Source organism: Tauraco erythrolophus, chromosome 25 (genome assembly GCF_009769465.1).
Source record: "Tauraco erythrolophus isolate bTauEry1 chromosome 25, bTauEry1.pri, whole genome shotgun sequence".
NCBI classification, from domain to species: Eukaryota; Metazoa; Chordata; class Aves; order Musophagiformes; family Musophagidae; genus Tauraco; species Tauraco erythrolophus.
Window position 1 is genome coordinate 735,328 of NC_141489.1, and position 16,279 is coordinate 751,606.

The 16,279-nt window shown below is 51.4% G+C and overlaps 3 protein-coding genes across 7 annotated transcripts in view; 2 read left to right on the forward strand and 1 right to left on the reverse strand.

Annotated features, from left to right (window-relative positions):
• Positions 1-4,255, forward strand: part of ACLY (ATP citrate lyase) — a 28,499-nt gene extending 24,244 nt beyond the window's left edge. For all 4 annotated transcript variants that reach the window (XM_086626376.1, XM_086626380.1, XM_086626379.1 and 1 more), the window contains exons 23-29: positions 123-277; positions 1,047-1,197; positions 1,813-1,956; positions 2,190-2,303; positions 2,827-2,909; positions 3,139-3,215; positions 3,402-4,255. In XM_086626376.1, coding sequence (XP_086482502.1) covers positions 123-277; positions 1,047-1,197; positions 1,813-1,956; positions 2,190-2,303; positions 2,827-2,909; positions 3,139-3,215; positions 3,402-3,496 — 819 coding nt within the window. In that variant the 3' untranslated portion in view covers positions 3,497-4,255. The remainder of the gene's footprint in view (positions 1-122; positions 278-1,046; positions 1,198-1,812; positions 1,957-2,189; positions 2,304-2,826; positions 2,910-3,138; positions 3,216-3,401) is intronic.
• Positions 4,256-5,144: 889 nt separating this feature from the next.
• KLHL11 (kelch like family member 11) lies at positions 5,145-9,136 on the forward strand. The gene is made up of 2 exons (XM_086626423.1): positions 5,145-5,617; positions 5,703-9,136. Exons 1-2 carry the CDS (start codon positions 5,145-5,147, stop codon positions 7,297-7,299), a joined length of 2,070 nt encoding a protein of 689 aa, XP_086482549.1. The 3' UTR covers positions 7,300-9,136.
• Positions 9,137-9,158: 22 nt separating this feature from the next.
• Positions 9,159-15,459, reverse strand: KLHL10 (kelch like family member 10). 2 transcript variants are annotated; one of them, XM_009990132.2, is made up of 5 exons: positions 15,175-15,459; positions 14,211-14,700; positions 13,013-13,630; positions 12,193-12,342; positions 9,159-11,779 (listed from the first exon to the last, which is right to left on the reverse strand). In XM_009990132.2, exons 1-5 carry the CDS (start codon positions 15,318-15,320, stop codon positions 11,411-11,413), a joined length of 1,773 nt encoding a protein of 590 aa, XP_009988434.2. In that variant the 5' UTR covers positions 15,321-15,459; the 3' UTR covers positions 9,159-11,410. The 2 variants fall into 2 exon arrangements, with proteins under 2 accessions (XP_009988434.2, XP_086482550.1); XM_086626424.1 differs by having other exon boundaries at positions 13,013-13,668; positions 14,147-14,700.
• Positions 15,460-16,279: the final 820 nt, after the last annotated feature.

The following is a 16,279-nucleotide window of genomic DNA, read 5'->3' on the forward strand; positions in this document are numbered from 1 at the left end:
GTTCTAGGCTGTGGAAGCCACTCTGAGGGCGAGCTCATGGCATTGTTTGACCACTCTGCCTCCTAATGCCTCTTGCTTCTAATGAGGATTGTTTGAAATCCCATTTTATGCTGCAATTTCAGGAGCTGGGTCTGATTCGCAAACCAGCTTCCTTTATGACGAGCATCTGTGATGAGAGAGGTCAGGAGCTGATTTACGCTGGGATGCCGATCACTGAGGTCTTCAAGGAGGAGATGGGCATTGGAGGGGTTCTGGGCCTGCTCTGGTTTCAAAAGAGGTGAGAGAGCTTTTCTGAAAGCTCACAGATTCTTTGGCTTGAAGTTTTTTGTGTTTATCGATAGACTTCTAAGCAAAAATAACTCCAGGATTCCTTTGTGAACATAGATTCACTGGAAATGCCATCTGTATATTCCCTCTTTTGAGACCACATCAGCATTTCAGGGCTTCGTACAGCATGTTTTAGTCTTGGGATGACGTTTTCCACAAGTTTTGTGGTGCATTGAGGAAACTTCTCCATTCCAGGCCTGTTTCACACTCCCTTGACTACTTGCTGCTTATAATTGTCACCTTGACCCTGGGGAAATTGAGGTGTTGACAAACATTTCCTCACCAGCCTGCAGGGAACCTTTCAAATGGCAGAAGTTCTGGCTGCCTTCGTCTGATCGTGCTTTCAGCAGAGGCTCCCTTGGCACTAGCTGGACTCCCTGGCGCAGCAGGACAGGATGAACAGGACTGTAGCACAGCCTCGTGGCTCCCCTCAAGGGCACTCGCAGAGCTTTACTGATCACTCAGCTGAGTGTGTGTGAACTCGGCGCACAAAAGTAGCTCAGAGCTGCTGTGGAAGCCAAGTGGAAACAGAATGAAACTCTGGTCTCGTGGAGAAAAGATATCAGGATGCACTGAGGGGCACTGACCCGGCAGCTCCCTGTCTCTGTCCTGCTGCTTTCACACATACACCTAAAACAAGTCACTGTCCAGTATAACACCAAGTGTGGTGGTGGTCTGTTGTCTTTGCAATGGGTGACTTCAGCCTCTTCCTTGCCCAGGTTACCAAAGTATGCCTGCCAGTTCATCGAGATGTGTTTGATGGTGACAGCAGATCATGGGCCTGCTGTATCTGGAGCCCACAACACCATTGTCTGTGCGAGAGCCGGAAAAGATCTTGTCTCGTGTCTCACTTCAGGCCTTCTTACGATTGTAAGTACTTAATACCCACAAGATTGAGCTTTGCTACTCGTTACTCTGTCCAGGTTTTATTACTGTCAAGTTAAGACTCAGAATGGCTGCAGAGCCATGGACAGCTTGTCTGTTCACTCACACTTTGAATTTCTGAGTTCAACTCTCATAGTGTGATGCTCTAGGTTTAAAACCTAGTCTGTTTTCCTAGGAAGCAGGGCTATTTTGATGTGTCTTGTTTGAGTGATTGAACCAGCTGAAATACTGGAATTTTTATATATATATACACACACATATACACTGAAATACTCTGTAGAGGCCAAACTGCTGTCAGCATTGTCCTTCCAATGCTCTAGTCTAGTTGCCTAGTCTCCTCCAACACTGACAAGTAAAAATATGAATAAAATGGATTTTAGAGTGCATTTCCCCCCACACTCTGTCTCTACTGGAGATGCACTGGCTGCATATTGACACCTGTGCTGAGTTATAAACAGATGCTTTATCCCAGGTGCCTGCTTGACTTTAATTCCATGAATGCCACATTAACAGGCAGGGTGGACGGGGAAGATACTCTTGTGCTTTTGTACCTTAACTGTGGAGTCCTTTGCTGTAATTCCCTTTGTGTGTTGCACCCAGGGAGACCGGTTTGGTGGAGCACTGGATGCTGCAGCTAAAGTGTTCAGCAAAGCCTTCGACAGTGGGATTATCCCTATGGAGTTTGTGAATAAGATGAAGAAAGAAGGGAAACTGATCATGGGCATTGGACACAGAGTCAAATCAGTAAGAAAACTGCTTTAGTACAAATTGGAGGTGTTTTGTTTGTGTTTGTGGGGTTTTTTTAACAGTGGTGTAGGGGAGAGAAAAAAACAAAGGAAAGAAAATGAGCAAATTTCAGAAGCAGCTATCGACTTAATTCTCAAGATTTAAATCCTAGACCTAAAACCAGTAAAGCTTACGGCAAGTACCTGTGTAAGAGGCAACATCAGTGACCATAATGTGTTCTTACCTTGCAGATAAATAACCCAGACATGAGAGTTCAGATTCTCAAAGGCTATGTGAAGCAGCATTTCCCTGCCACCCCACTGTTGGACTATGCACTTGAAGTAGAAAAAATTACAACTTCCAAGGTGAAATGTGCTAGTATTTGTCTTTTCTTGAGCACTCTTTCTTAATGAGGGAAAAGTGACACAGGGTTAATACTGCATTTTAAATGCAGTGCTTCACAAACTGTTGCTAGGGGGTTGTTTTTCTATGGTAGACTTTGGGCCAAGTACAACTACAGTTTTGTAAGATTGAAGATGTCTGTTGGACACCAGGGAAAATGCCAAAGAAACCAAAACTCATTATCTGTGTTGTCCACTGTCCACACTGAAACTGCTGTATTTAAATCTGAGGCTAGGACAACATGTGATGGGCTGAGGCAGATAATCTCTGTGGTTTGAACCAAGTGCAGGCTGTTTGAGGATGGTTTTCCATCGTTCACATGAAGTGTGGCTCTTGCTCAAGCTGCTGAACAGCCTCCTCGATCACTGGGCTTGTGTGCCACAGTTATGGGCAACCTTGGAATTATCCTTGAGGAATGAAGTTGCCAGGTGAACGTTATTTGCCACTGTTAACATCTTCATTGGGGTGTGTTTTCATTTCCTGCAGAAACCGAACCTTATCCTGAATGTAGATGGCTTTATCGGAGCTGCCTTTGTCGACGTACTCAGGAACTGTGGCTCTTTCACACGGTGAGTGCCTAGTGGGCTGTTTCTCCTTGATCGTGGTCCTGTACAAATGATGGGAGCCGTACTGCCAGCTCCTGTGGGGCCAGGATTTCCAACGGACATTGTGAAGGAAATGGAGCCTGGGTTTGTGGAGGGAAAGGAAGCTTTCACAAATTCAGTGTTGCTACTGGGACCAGAGCTGATTCTCAGCCTTTCTAAGGTTGATCCTATCACCATTTCATTTCTTTTGCAGGGAAGAAGCAGATGAATATATTGAGATAGGAGCTCTTAATGGCATATTTGTACTAGGCAGGAGCATGGGATTCATTGGTAAGTTCCCATGTTTCTGCCCCTTCCACCTTACTGGGGGCTGCCCGGCCACCACGAACATGAGCCCACTGTGAAGCTCTGGGGACTCAGCCTAAACTGCTGGTTTTGAGAACTCAGTTGTTCCAAGGCAAAGTAAGACTAGAAGGAGGAACAGAAACTTTTTACCATAATCCACTTTCCTTTTAGGACACTACCTGGATCAGAAGAGACTGAAGCAAGGTCTGTACCGTCACCCGTGGGATGACATATCCTACGTTTTACCAGAGCACATGACTATGTGAGAACCAGTAGCATTGCCTCCGAATGCCATGTCAAGAAGACAGAAGCCTGCACTGAGGACAGCCGCGAGTGGGACTTTTGATGTACAAAGGCCATTGGTACATAGTCACGGAGCTGCCTGGTCAAACTGTGCGAAGCAACTATTCTTAAGAATAGAAACTTACTCTAATAAAAACCAAAACTTGTGATATTCCATATGTTACCTGCTGTACTTAATACTGTCTCTCACCCTTTTATTTTTTCTACTCCTGTATAATTTTGTTTCCAGAAAAGATTTTAAGGGCTCAGAGGGGAGTTTTGCTCATGGGCACAGTCTGGCTGAACTTGCAGAAGATCTGGTAGTCTGGTAACAAGCTCTAACTTTTCCTGATAGAGGGGGAAAGTGCCTGTCCTTCCCCTGTAAGCCATGATTTGGGATTTTTTTGTTTGTTTGTTGTTTTTCAATTTGTTTACTGTCTTATCTTCAATCTGACTGTATCCTGGATAGTGGGACCACTGCTGATCTATAACCAATGTTACTCAAACTCTGGTGTAGTAATTTAAAGTGTAAAGCTGTATCATACTGCTGTTAAAACTGTGAACCCACATCTATTCCCGTGTCTGTATTTATGCAAACAACTTCTCATTTCCTGTTAGATTGCTGGTATATGGAATGTCACTCATGTTATCTGCGGATTCAAAAATAATCTCAGTAATAACTTTGGCATCCTACCTGTCTGTGTATTGTAACCAACTCAAATAAATGATACACTACTCATTTATTCTTTTTCCACTTCTGACTTCTAAAAGTCGGTCTTAAACAGCATCTAACAGAGCCTGTGACCAGTCATTTAGCAAAATACCAAACCTCAGAGCAGTAACTCCTCCCCTGGGGGGTGTTTTGGTTGATTTTTAAAGAAGCAGGGAGAGAAGTGCCCAGCCAGGTTCCAGAGGGGGTCGGTAAGGTGACATTTAGTGAAGCAGAGAAGAAAGAGAAGGGAATAAATGATCTGTAACGGACAGAGCGTTCTGCAAGCTGAGGAGCTCGTATCAAGCACCGCGCACGGGGAAGAATCGCCCCCAGCTCGCTTCGTTCGTGCTGATTAACCACAAACCGCGTTCGGTGGCGGGAGCGCCGCGGGGCGGGAGCGACGTGCAAGAGAAAAAACAACCGCAAAGGCGGCTCGGGCTCGGAGAACCGCGCCCGTGCTGCGCAGCGCGCCCGCAGACCGGCCCGGCGGCCGCCCGCCGCACCGGACACCGCAACGGGCCCGCAGCGCCCTCCGGGCCCGTTCTCCGCGCCCGCCCGGAGGCAGAGCCCGGGCCGCGGGGCCCGCCCGAGGCGGGAGGGGGCGGAGGGCGCTGGCGGCGCCACTACCGGGCGGGCCCAGACGCGCCCTCCGCTCACCGGGAGCGAGGGGCCGCTGCCCCCGGCCCCATCCCCGCGCCCCCGGTCTCATCCCCGCTCCCCTCAGTCCCATCCCCGCTCCCCTCCGCCGGCGGCGGCCCGGGCCGAGCGGACGGGGCGCCTCGGGAGCTCCGCTCGCGCCACCCGCCCCCGCAGCGCCGCGGCCGCCATTTCCCCCGCGGGGGCGGCGCCCCCTCCCCGCCAGGGGGCGGGGCCCCGCCCGTCACGCGCCCCGCGCGCAGGCGCCCCGGCCGCAGCCCGCCATGTCGGACAAGATGGCGGCGGCCGCGGCCTCTCCGCAGCGCCAGCCGGGCCCGGGGCCGCCGGCGGCGGAGGCGGAGGGCGGCGGCCCGCGCGGCGGCGGGGCGGACGGGGAGGCGGAGGCGGAGGAGTTCGGGTGCCCGGCGCACTGCTCCGACCTGGCGTGGCGGCAGAACGAGCAGCGCCGCCACGGCCTCTACTGCGACATCACGCTGGCGTTCGGCGGCGGGCGGCCCGGGCCGGCCCGCGAGTACCGGGCGCACCGCTCCGTCCTGGCCGCCGCCACCGAGTACTTCACGCCGCTGCTGTCGGGCGGCTTCATGGAGTCGCGCTCGGGCCGCGTGGAGCTGCAGAAGTGGAGCTCGGAGGGCGGCCCCGACCCCGACACGGTGGAAGCCGTGGTCGGCTTCATGTACACCGGCACCATCCGCGTCAGCCCCGGCAACGTGCACGAGGTGCTGGAGATGGCCGACAGGTGAGCGGGGCCCGCCCGGGGCGGCGGGCTGCGAGCGGGGCGGCGGGAGCCGGCGGCGGCCTCACCGTGTCCGTTTGTCCCGCAGGTTCCTGCTGACCCGCCTGAAGGAATTCTGCGGGGAGTTCCTGAAGAAGAAGCTCAACCTCTCCAACTGCGTGGCGGTTCACAGCTTGGCCCACATGTATTCCCTGAACCAGCTGGCGCTCAAAGCCCAGGATATGATCAGGAGGAACTTCCAGAAGGTTATCCAAGATGAGGAGTTTTACACTTTGCCGTTCCACCTCGTCAGACACTGGCTCTCAGACTCGGAGATCACGGTGGGCTCTGAGGAAATCCTCTTTGAGACCGTGTTGAAGTGGGTTCAGAAAAATCCTGAGGAAAGAGAGAGGTACTTTGAAGATCTCTTTAAAGTGCTCAGGTTGTCTCAGATGAAGCCCACTTACCTCACCCGCCACGTCAGGTCCGAGAGGCTGGTATCGAGCAACGAAGCCTGTGTGAAGCTGGTGTCTGAAGCCATGGAGAGTCATGCCTTGCGGGCTGAGAACTTGCAGTCCGGTAATCTACAACATTCCGCGTGTCCCGTCGCGTTGTTGCCGCGTTTCGGACAGAACATGGATGTCATTATGGTGATTGGTGGCGTGTCGGAGGGAGGAGATTACTTGAGTGAGTGCGTAGGGTATTTCATCGACGAAGATAGGTGGGTGAACTTGCCACACATACACAACCATCTCGATGGGCACGCTGTCGCTGTGACAGAATCTTACGTTTATGTGGCTGGCTCCATGGAACCAGGGTTTGCCAAGACTGTAGAAAGGTACAATCCAAACAGAAATATCTGGGAGCAGGTCTCCAATCTGATAACCAGAAAGCATTCTTTTGGCCTTACTGAAGTTAAGGGAAACTTGTACAGTATTGGTGGACACGGCAATTTCAGTCCCGGCTTTAAAGACGTGGCCGTTTATAATCCCGAGCAAGACAAATGGCTCAGCCTGGAGTCAGCCCCAAAGATTCTGCGTGACGTCAAAGCCGTTTCCGTAGAAGACCGGTTTATTTACGTTGCAGCCCGTACCCCAGTTGACAGCGATAGCGAGGATGGGTTGAGGGCGGTGATCGTCAGGTACGATGCTGAAACAAAGCAGTGGCAGGACGTGGAGTCTCTGCCGCTCGTTGATAATTACTGCTCTTTCCAGATGTCTGTTGCTAACACAAACTTCTACCATACGGCATCGTGCTGCCCCAAGAGTTACCCTATAGATAACGAAGAAGCCAAGGTAAAGATCTCTGGCAGGGCCTCGGATGAAATCCTCGAGAGCTTGCCCCCTGAGGTTCTTAGCATTGAGGGAGCAGCCATTTGTTACTACAAAGATGATGTTTTCATCATCGGAGGGTGGAAGAACAGCGATGACATCGACAAGCAGTACAGGAAGGAGGCCTATCGGTACTGCGCTGAGAGAAAGCGCTGGATGCTTTTGCCTCCGATGCCTCAGCCTCGCTGCAGAGCCACGGCCTGCCACGTGAGAATTCCCTTCAGGTGCCTGCAGGGAACACAAAGGTACCCGATGCCACAAAATTTGATGTGGCAGAAAGATAGAATAAGGCAAATGCAGGAAAGGCAGATGCAGGAAATACACCGACACTCCCTGAGCTTACGGAGAATGCCGCGCTCCCAGATTGAGTGCTAGTTTCTGGAATATCACTCCTCCCACTGAATCTAGGAAATACTGTGCTAAACCATTTTGATGGGCTTGATACATCTTTGTAAGACACGAGGGTGTTGATTGGATTCGATGCGTAAAACCAGCATCTGTTACGTATTGAAAATTAAGCAGCTCAGAAATTGAGGATGAGTGGGAGTTGAGAAACTGTGTGACTCTGCCAGTGTCACTTAGTGGTCCCCAGGAAAAAACTGCAGCCGGTAGCGGCTGTGGAATATCTCCGGGAACATTAAGTCTGTTACTTCTCTCTTCAGATCTTTGTTTTCAAGGGTTTCTGTGGAGTTAGTCTCTAACAGTTCTGTTCTGAAAATCAAAGATCTCTGTCTTAATAATTCAGTGGTGACATTTGTGTGTGCTTGAAGGCACCTGTTTTATTTGCACTCGTGTATTGACATTCCTTTGATGCTCTCCTCCTCGGTGACTAAACCTCACGTACATTTGGTGTCCTGCACTTAGCTTTCCCCAGTTGGAGGCAAGTGAGATAGTTACAACTATATATGAAAACAAAAGCACAATCTGTCTTCATGAAATTCCTTCAGGATGTTTCTATGTGTATTAAATATTTTGTATCTGTATGTCCTAGAAAGGCTGCAGAGTTTGTTTATAAATGGGTGACTGGTAGAACAACAGACGCCTGCTGAAACGGAGAACTTGAGGCAGTAGATTCTTTTTCAGGTATATCTGAAGATGCTTTGAGCTTGTCTCTGACAGTGTCATCAGAAACTTGGGTCAACAATCAGCCTGATGAAAGGAGTGAAAAACCAGCAACGGAGCCGCCCACCAACACAGACTGTTTGTTTCTGTCGGTGTGGATTAGCAGGAATGGGATTATTTCGCAGTAACAGGTGGAAGCCTGAGCCACGTGTAGGTCCTTTCTCAAATGTTGCATGTGTTTTAATTCCAGTGAAAAAGTGATTAGAAGAACCCCCACGAGCCTGTTTCCAGCCCGTCCGTGACAATCAGTGCCCTTTGCCTTCAGCGTGCTTTCCCTGGAAATTCACGGGAGCTGTTCTGCGGTGCTCCGTAACACGTGGGCCCGTGGTGGTGGTCTTGAAGTGGGACAGATGATTTTTCATAGTCTTTGAATATTCTCATTTCCCCACTTGCTGCAACAGTAAGAGTTGGGCTGATTTAACCACCTTTTGGTGTTTTGAGGCGGTTTTACATAAATCGGTGCCCTGGTCGGCTCTGGTTTGCTTACTGCTATTTTCCCAAGGAACCGAACGTGGATTATTTCCGTCAGAGTGTCGCTGCCTCTCAGCTGACTGTCCTGCTAAACACTCTGCTTCTCCCTGGTCAGAAGAGCTCCAGGAAGGTTTAGGTTACTGGCGGATTCAGTGCATCCTTCCTGCATCCTTTTCTTCCCCATCCTTCCCTTCATTTGAATGTTTTCAGGTGCAACCTAGCTCGGGGTCATAGGGGAGGGAAAGGGAGGTGTAACCAGGGTGTTCCAGAATTTGTGCAGACAAACTGTTGGAGAATCTGTTTACTGTCTTTGCCTCGTATTGACTTGCCGGTGGTTTTGATGTGGGCAACTTCTTTGCAAAAGATCTTCTAAACAGTTTGGTTTTTTGTTTTGTTTTTTAATCGTTTAGCTTTCTGAGCTGATACTTCTCATTTTCCAATTCAGCAGGCAACCTAGATCGTATCTGAAACGCTGGGTAAGTCTTTCAACCACACTATGTGTAAAGGTTTCTCTGATGTGTACGTCCCTGAATGCTCCACTTTGCAGTTCACTCACCACTTTTGATGTCAATAACTTGTCTTGAAAATCTCAACAGTTTAGTCCCAATTTACTCATCTACGGTAAATCTAAAATCCCTGTTGGATTGTTAGGGCAAGTCGAATTGCACACTGCTGGCCTGAGCGAGGGAGGACGGGGCGAGCTCGGTCAGGCGTGAGGCTGATGTTCCGAAGTGACCGTTACCAAATCAGCTCCTGCAGGCCTGTGAGGAAGGGGTTAATCAGTGGAGCTTGGCCCATGAACTCCTGCTGGTTTGGCTGGAGTAGTTCAAGAATTACTGCAGGCTTTGTGAGCAAAAGTGTGAGAATGACTCACAGCTTTGGTACCGAATCCACTGATCAACTCGGATTTGCGGGAGCTGGTTTTGAGGCGCTTCACCAGACTTCGCACGGAAGCAACTGGGAGGAGATCACTTCTCCATGCCGCCGGCTGCGCTGTGGGGGGGTGGTGTGTCAGACCACCACAGCTCTGTCAAACCCCTGGTGTCTGTCGACAGACACAGGCCATTTGAGGGGAGAAGTGCCGGGACGATGGTTTCAGCTGGCGTGTGAGCTAAGCAGTGCGGGGCAGCGTGCAGCACGGGTGCGGGGCCAAACGTGTGGTCTCTCTTTTCCTAAGCAAAATCCATCCTGCACTTACCTCGAGAGCTCTTGGCTGACATGACCTACAAGCTGTGTGGTTGACTAAAAACATTCCACTCCAAGTCCGTGTCGGAACAGCTTGGTGCCCGGACAGCGTAAGTGGGGAATGCCAGCGGTGGTTCTGTGTGGGGTGCTCCGCGTCCGTCTGCTCTGCGTGCATGGTGAGCCGTGGGTACTGGGAACAGCACTCGGTTGCTCTAACTGTTGCTATGCCAATTCCACGGAATTTTTGAGGGTTTTTTAAGCGGACCAATTGCACTACACCCAGGTTTTGACTGACAAGTCTAACTGTCCGGTTTATCCTATGCCAGTGTTCAGAAGAATTGCATGATTGACTCTGGCTGTAGTTCAGCCCACTAACCTGTGAATCACGTAACAAACCCCGTGTGACCCTTGGCTGCCATGGCTTGCTGGGCGTTCAGAAATGCTCCTACAGACAAAAGCCTGGGAATTCCTTCAGTGTGTTTGTAGCAGCTAGTTAAGTGTCAGTAAGATCTAGTGTGTATTCAGCGTTACAAGGCTGACTTCTGGCCTTCCTAATCTAGAAGGACATCAGGGGAGATTTTCCTTCTCCTTACGACAATCATACCTCTGTACCTGTGCTGAACACGTGCCACGGACACACGTTTCCTGTCCTGTCCTTGTGCTCCAGGTGTTGGTGGGGTCGGATGCACCCTGCCCAGCACTCGGCGCTCGCCGTAGTGATCTCCGGGTGCCGTGTGTGCACGTGGTGTTTGGTCGCTGACCGACCCTGGGTGTGTGTGGGTGCTCTTAGGAGGACCCCCTTGCTCGTAGGATGCCACTCCAGAAGTGACAAAACATGCCAGGTTTTTAGCATGCATGATGAGTAACTATGCCGAGCGTTCTGCTGTGCTATTTCAACGTAACTTTTCTCTGTTACAGTAAGTGCTAAAATCAGAACTTTGGGCTCGCCCTGTGTGTCGCAGAATAGACTGGGTGCTACTGGCAAACTGAGTCAGAGAATTGCAACTTTTTAGGTTGTTTTTAACACAGCCTTGTAATAGTACCTTGTAACATCCTGTGGGCTTAAAAAAGCACGCTTGAAATAAGTGGTTTATGGCTTAGATTTATTTTCAGCTGTGTCCACATTGTGTTAAGGTATAAATCGTACCTCTAATTTGACAGTCCTGGGTGGAAGTCTGATAAAACAGGTGCTTCTGAGGATCTAATCCTAATTCTAATCCGAATGTAAAGTGTGCAACTAACGAGATGTTTGAAGACCATTAATAGTCAGATACTCCTCGTAGGTCCGTGTCGCTCTGGATCACGGCAGCTGTACTCTCCTGTCCATAGTAATGTAGACTTCAGCAGGTTGCTTGGAGAAGCAGCGCTCCTGTACGTACTTCCAGGAAGGTAAAGTAGTGTGTGTGTATAGGCTGTTGGAAACGAATCCTACTGTAACGGTCTTTATCTTAAATACACTGTACTAAAGTTTATTGTAATAAGTGAATTAATGAAAATAAACCTTTTATTTCTCTAGCATTCTCTTGTACCATTGATTTTTTTTAAGTTGCTGTGTAGGCTGTAGCCGATACGCACCATTTTGTGGTGCCACAGAATGGAAGTTTTAAACATTAATTATTCTTTTGGCCTGTACGAATTGTTTTTATTTTGAAATAAGCGAATACATTTGGTTGCTGCTCAGAAGACTTTATTAGCTACGTGGAGCTGTTTACATAGGCAGGCTACTTGTCGAAGCAGTGAACCTGACTTCCCTCACGTTGGCCATGTAGTAGTCTCGCCTGCCAGCGTACTCCCTGACGTTAGAGAGGCCTGGCACCACGCAGCAGCTCAGGGCACTACGGTGGATGTTCATATTTTGGACATCGTGCCACTCGTTAGTGTTTTCATCGTAACACTCAACCTTGAAAGTAGTAGCAGAGCCGTTGAAGCCACCAACCACGAACAAAAGGTCATCCACCACTTCGATGCCAAAGTTGCTGCGAGGGTTGAACATGGTGGGCACTGCGTGCCACGTGTTGGCGACAGGGTTGTAAGCTTCCGCGGTCGGAAGCCGTTCGACTCCGTCAAATCCTCCTACCTGTGAATGCCAAAGGAACAGGGTTGAAACAGGCTTTTCCTCACCGCCCGCGCCAGCCAAACCATTTCACCCACAAGCGAGGTGGTAACTGGTCCTGCCTCGCCGACTCCAGTCTCAGCGTTGCTGGGAGCCTGCGATGGCCGAGCACAATGCTCACTGCAGACTGCTCCCTTGTTCTTTCTGGAGCTTCCAAAAGCAGTTTGTAAAATCTGGCAGCTGCACGCTTCTATTTAATGTAAATAGATTATTTAAATGCAGTACACGGATGGGATGAACGGGACCAAGCAAACATCCTGTGCTGGTAACGCCGTTAGCAAGTACCGGCCAGCCCGAAAGCGCAGGGCACGCTGACCAGCAAAGTCGGTGCCAACGTGCTGGATGGTGCGACGGCAGCGGTGCTGCCTCTCCCTTACCGCGTACACGGCGTTTCCGTACGCCATCACTCCCACGCCGCTCCTCCTGCTTCTCATTTGGGCTATAAGGGTCCACTGGTTTGTCGTGGCGTCGTACGCTTCCGCTGTCATCAAGCACTCGTTCCCGTTGAACCCGCCACATATGTACACCTGTTTGCAGGAGAAACAGTGTGAGCAGAGCAGTGACACTCTTGGTGGGAGAACACGTTGAGGAGAAAATGAATGGTGGTGGCTGGATTTTGGGGTTTTTTTCGGTTGTTTTTTTTTTTTTAATGGGAATGGTCATCCTGGGTTTGATATATTAAAAGTGCAGTGAGTTCTTCAGGCCAGCAGGATTTAGACCCTTCATTTCCCGAACCGCACGAGGCAGATGGGAATGGTATTCGACCTGTGCAGCAGCAAGTGGGCTGTCGGTGGTACCAGCTCTGGAAGAGTTCTACTACTCCTGTCTGCATCTCCACCACGGCAGCCTCTGAGAAAGCTTTATGTCTGTAGCTCCTGGATTTAATGAATAAGGTTTACATGATCTTTCTTCATCTTAAATGATCCATCACGTTAAAGGGAGCATTTGTTACCTTTCCTGCTCACACAGCTCCTCTTTCCTATCTCGATGACAAACTGGGAGCAGTAGCTGTGTTTATCAGGCACACAGCCCAGCAAGAGGCTGAGCTCCGTGCAAGTCCCTGCCTCCCTGCGTGCCGTGGGGAAGGACAGGCACTCACGCGCTGCGTCCTGCTCCGTACTGATGCCTGTTTGGTTCCCTGTCCTGCGCACCGCACTTGAACCTTGGCTGCTTTCAGTACTCTCACAGTCCGTTTACCTTTCCGTGCAGCGTGGTGGCACTGGCATCGCTTCTCTCCTCGTGCATGGGGGCGATCAGCGTCCACTGGTTTGTCTCTGGCTTGTACCGTTCCGCTGTTCTGAGGCGGGAGTGACCATCAAACCCTCCCATGGCGTAGATGAAGTTGTCGAGAACGGTGACGCTGACGTAGCAGCGCCGCGAGTGCATGGGTGCAACCTGCTGCCACACTTTCCGAAGCGGGTGAAACCGCTTGACGCTGTTGAAATAATTCGTGCTGTCAAATCCTCCGATAACGTAGATAAATCCTTGTAAATAAGCCGTGCCGTGATAGGCAAGGGGGCTTTCTTGCTCGCAGGTGACGTTCATCCACTTGTCCGCACGGTTGTCGTATATCTCGATGGCGTTGGTTGGGCTCTCCGTGCTCCAGCCGCCGATGGCGAACAAGACGGCGCAGGGCAGGCGAGGCTGGCTGAGCGGGTTGGCGAAATCATAGTAAGACGGGCCGTGCATGTTGAGGTTGTACATTTCCGTCAGCGTGTCTCTGATGAGAGGTTTGCAATCCTTGTTGTCCTTCACGTAATCGTGGGTTTTGACTTTGTTCATGAAGTAATCCGCATCCATCAGCGCCAGTCGGACCTGAAAAGTGCAAAAAGGAGGTGAGAACGTTAACGTAGCTGTCCTTCCTGGGTAGCTCCAGTGCTGGATGGCTTTGCTTTCAGGCTACAGTGTTGGCTAAAGCTTGTTAGAGAATCAGAGAATAAAATGTGTAGTTTTTAGCTAGTCCAGAAAGGGGTGTGCGAGGGGAAATCATTCGGTTCCGTGGCAGGGAGTCTGCCGCGGCTTCGGCACGGTGCTTTCCTGCATGGAGACCGAAACTGCCCTAACGCCCGCTGCTGTTTGCCCAGTTCTCCTTGTGCGGGCAAACGCTCGTCAACTTTGTGTGCATAGAGATCACCTCGTCCCTTTGGACTCTGGCCCTTCCTGGACGTGAGGAACGGTGAAACTTCAGCGCTAACATGAGGAAATGTGCACTTCCAGGGTCTGCCCCAACCCCAGATCCCAGCGCAGGATCTTGGAGCCGTGCCCCAGCGTAGCACTGGCCTAACGACCTGAAAGCTCGCTGCTGGAGGCCGCCGTTTCCTCCGGTCTCACAAGGAAAGCAAAGCGGCTCTGGCCCAGCAAGAGCCGCCCGGGCCCGCGCCGGGACGGCACTGACCTTGCTCAGCAAGACGGCGACGTGCTGCCTCCTGTTCTGCGGGTCGTGGGCGATCCACTTCATCACGGCCTCGAACACGATGTCTTCTTGCCTCACGTTGAGTTCGTCCTTCTCAATGATGTACACGAGCTCGTCGATGGAGAGGTCTAGAAATTCTGTAGACGCCCTCGTCATCTCCCCGAAGTGGTGGAAGATGAACTCGAAGGCGGCTTCTCGCAGGTCGGGACAGTGGTAGTGATCTGTGAATCTGCAGATGCCGATGCAATTTTCCAAGCAGAGCTGGGATTTTAAGAACTCGCAGCACAGCCTGATTATGCCCATGATGTTGAACTGGTCTGCTGCGATTAGCAAACTCTCAACGTTGTCAGCCGTGACTGGGATTGTCCTGGTGTAGGCGTACTCGATAATGAGCTTCATAATTTTGGGTGAAGTGCCGGGGATATTATACACTATCTTCTCTGCATTGTTCCAGCTGCTGGTGAACAAAGCCCTGAAAAAACAAAGCAGTGCTGGGGGAAAACAGCTTTGCTGCACGAAACCCTGACCCCGTTATCCCCTGTGCCTTCTTCCCCAGGCACCAAGTTGGGCACCAGCAGTAGCCATGTAGTTAATTAATGTTTTACTAACTGGTTGTTTTAAAAAGGAGTCACAGCCTTTGGCTGTGGACAGAGAGCAACAAGGCGAGCGACCACCTTGCTTCACCAAGAACACCAGAGGACAGTGGTGCGTGGGGAAGGAAAACCGCCCGGAGCTGGGCTGCCCTGCACCGCACCGGGCAGAGTGTCAGACACCACTTCCAGAGCTGCTCTTAGGTATTAAGTTGGAGATTAATTCTGGTGTCCAGGCAGGTACCAGGACTACGCGTTACTGTTGGATGGGAGTTTTAACGCTGACGTAAGTGCTGGAGATACACTGAGGCAGCGTGATGCAGACCAGGAAATCCCCTGGTGCTTCAAGTACTGACCTGAAATACTGACTGCAGCTACAGAGGATGTTCTTGTGAGCCTTGAATTCATTACCGTCCACGTTGATGATCACGTCGCAGAGCTTCCCCTCCAGCCGAAGCTCATTGAAGACAGCGCAAGCCATAGCACTCATCTTCCTCTCCATGTGTGCCGAGTATCTGGTGGGCACGGGGCTATCGCCCGCATTGAAGCCCCATGCAGTGGAAGGTGCTCCTCTCTGAAGTGCTGCGGGGCTCTGCCCCTGCCCTCCAGCATCACCCCTGAAACCCTGTGGGGTTCTGGAATGTACCTCATGATGACATCACAGGTGGGGGCACGGACCCTCTGCAGGCAGTGGGGTCCTGGTCCTCCTGGCCCCCTCGCTCCATGGCTGCCTCCAGCCTTCACTTAACCACAGCCCCCGTACATCACCCTGTTGATGGCTGCTCTGAGCAAAACCAGCCTCGTGATTCCTCTGCAACTTTTCCGTGTTATTTAGCCGGTATAAAGCTCCCCAAGGCAGCGGCTGCTTCTGCAGCGCCTGGTACAGCTCGCACGGGAGGGAGCTGAGCCGCGGGCCAGCCGAGGGCAGTGATGAAGCCACAAATACTCCGTCACTGCCGTTCATTTGGAGGGGTGGAAGGTGCCACCCGGGGCCAAGGAGAGGAGAGCGGGGGGACAGCGAGCCCCGTCCCGACTCCTTGCTGCCTTCACTCATGGCCAACTGCTCTTCCTCTGTGCTTCGCCATGTCTGTTGGAGCACCTCTGCGAGGGCCTCAGCGCTGGGAAACAGTTCAGCACTGGGAAACACTTGGGACTTTTTCGCGTTACTGTGGGTGTGAAGTTTTTTCAATTAAATGAGTTTTGCGCTAACGCTGGGGGAGGCGTGGCGGCAGGACAGCCTTTGCCATGTACTTTTTTTTTTTTTTTTGCCCCAAACTCTTTATCTCTCCTTTCTCTTTCGCCTTCCCGGCTCCGAGCGTGTTGCAGAGGAAACGCAACCGCGAGCGCCGGTACCGGCCGCCTCTCTGGGCGCGGGGCGGGGGCGCTGCCCCAGCCGGAGCGCAGCGGGCGGCCCCGGGCCCCTCTGCTCCGGCCCCGGGAACTCGCACACCCCCCCGGAAC

Bases quoted from the DNA above. Each gene is read 5' to 3' on its own strand.
- KLHL10 (XM_086626424.1), bottom strand. From the start codon at position 15,320: ATGGAGAGGAAGATGAGTGCTATGGCTTGCGCTGTCTTCAATGAGCTT. The intron at 14,701-15,174 runs GTCAGTACTTGA...TTGTTTTTTCAG, and splicing joins AGCTGCAGTCAGTATTTCAG to GGCTTTGTTCACCAGCAGCT. The intron at 13,669-14,146 runs GTGAGACCGGAG...CAGGAAGGACAG, and splicing joins AGAGCCGCTTTGCTTTCCTT to CTACGTTAACGTTCTCACCT.
- KLHL11 (XM_086626423.1), top strand. From the start codon at position 5,145: ATGTCGGACAAGATGGCGGCGGCCGCGGCCTCTCCGCAGCGCCAGCCG. The intron at 5,618-5,702 runs GTGAGCGGGGCC...TTTGTCCCGCAG, and splicing joins GTGCTGGAGATGGCCGACAG to GTTCCTGCTGACCCGCCTGA.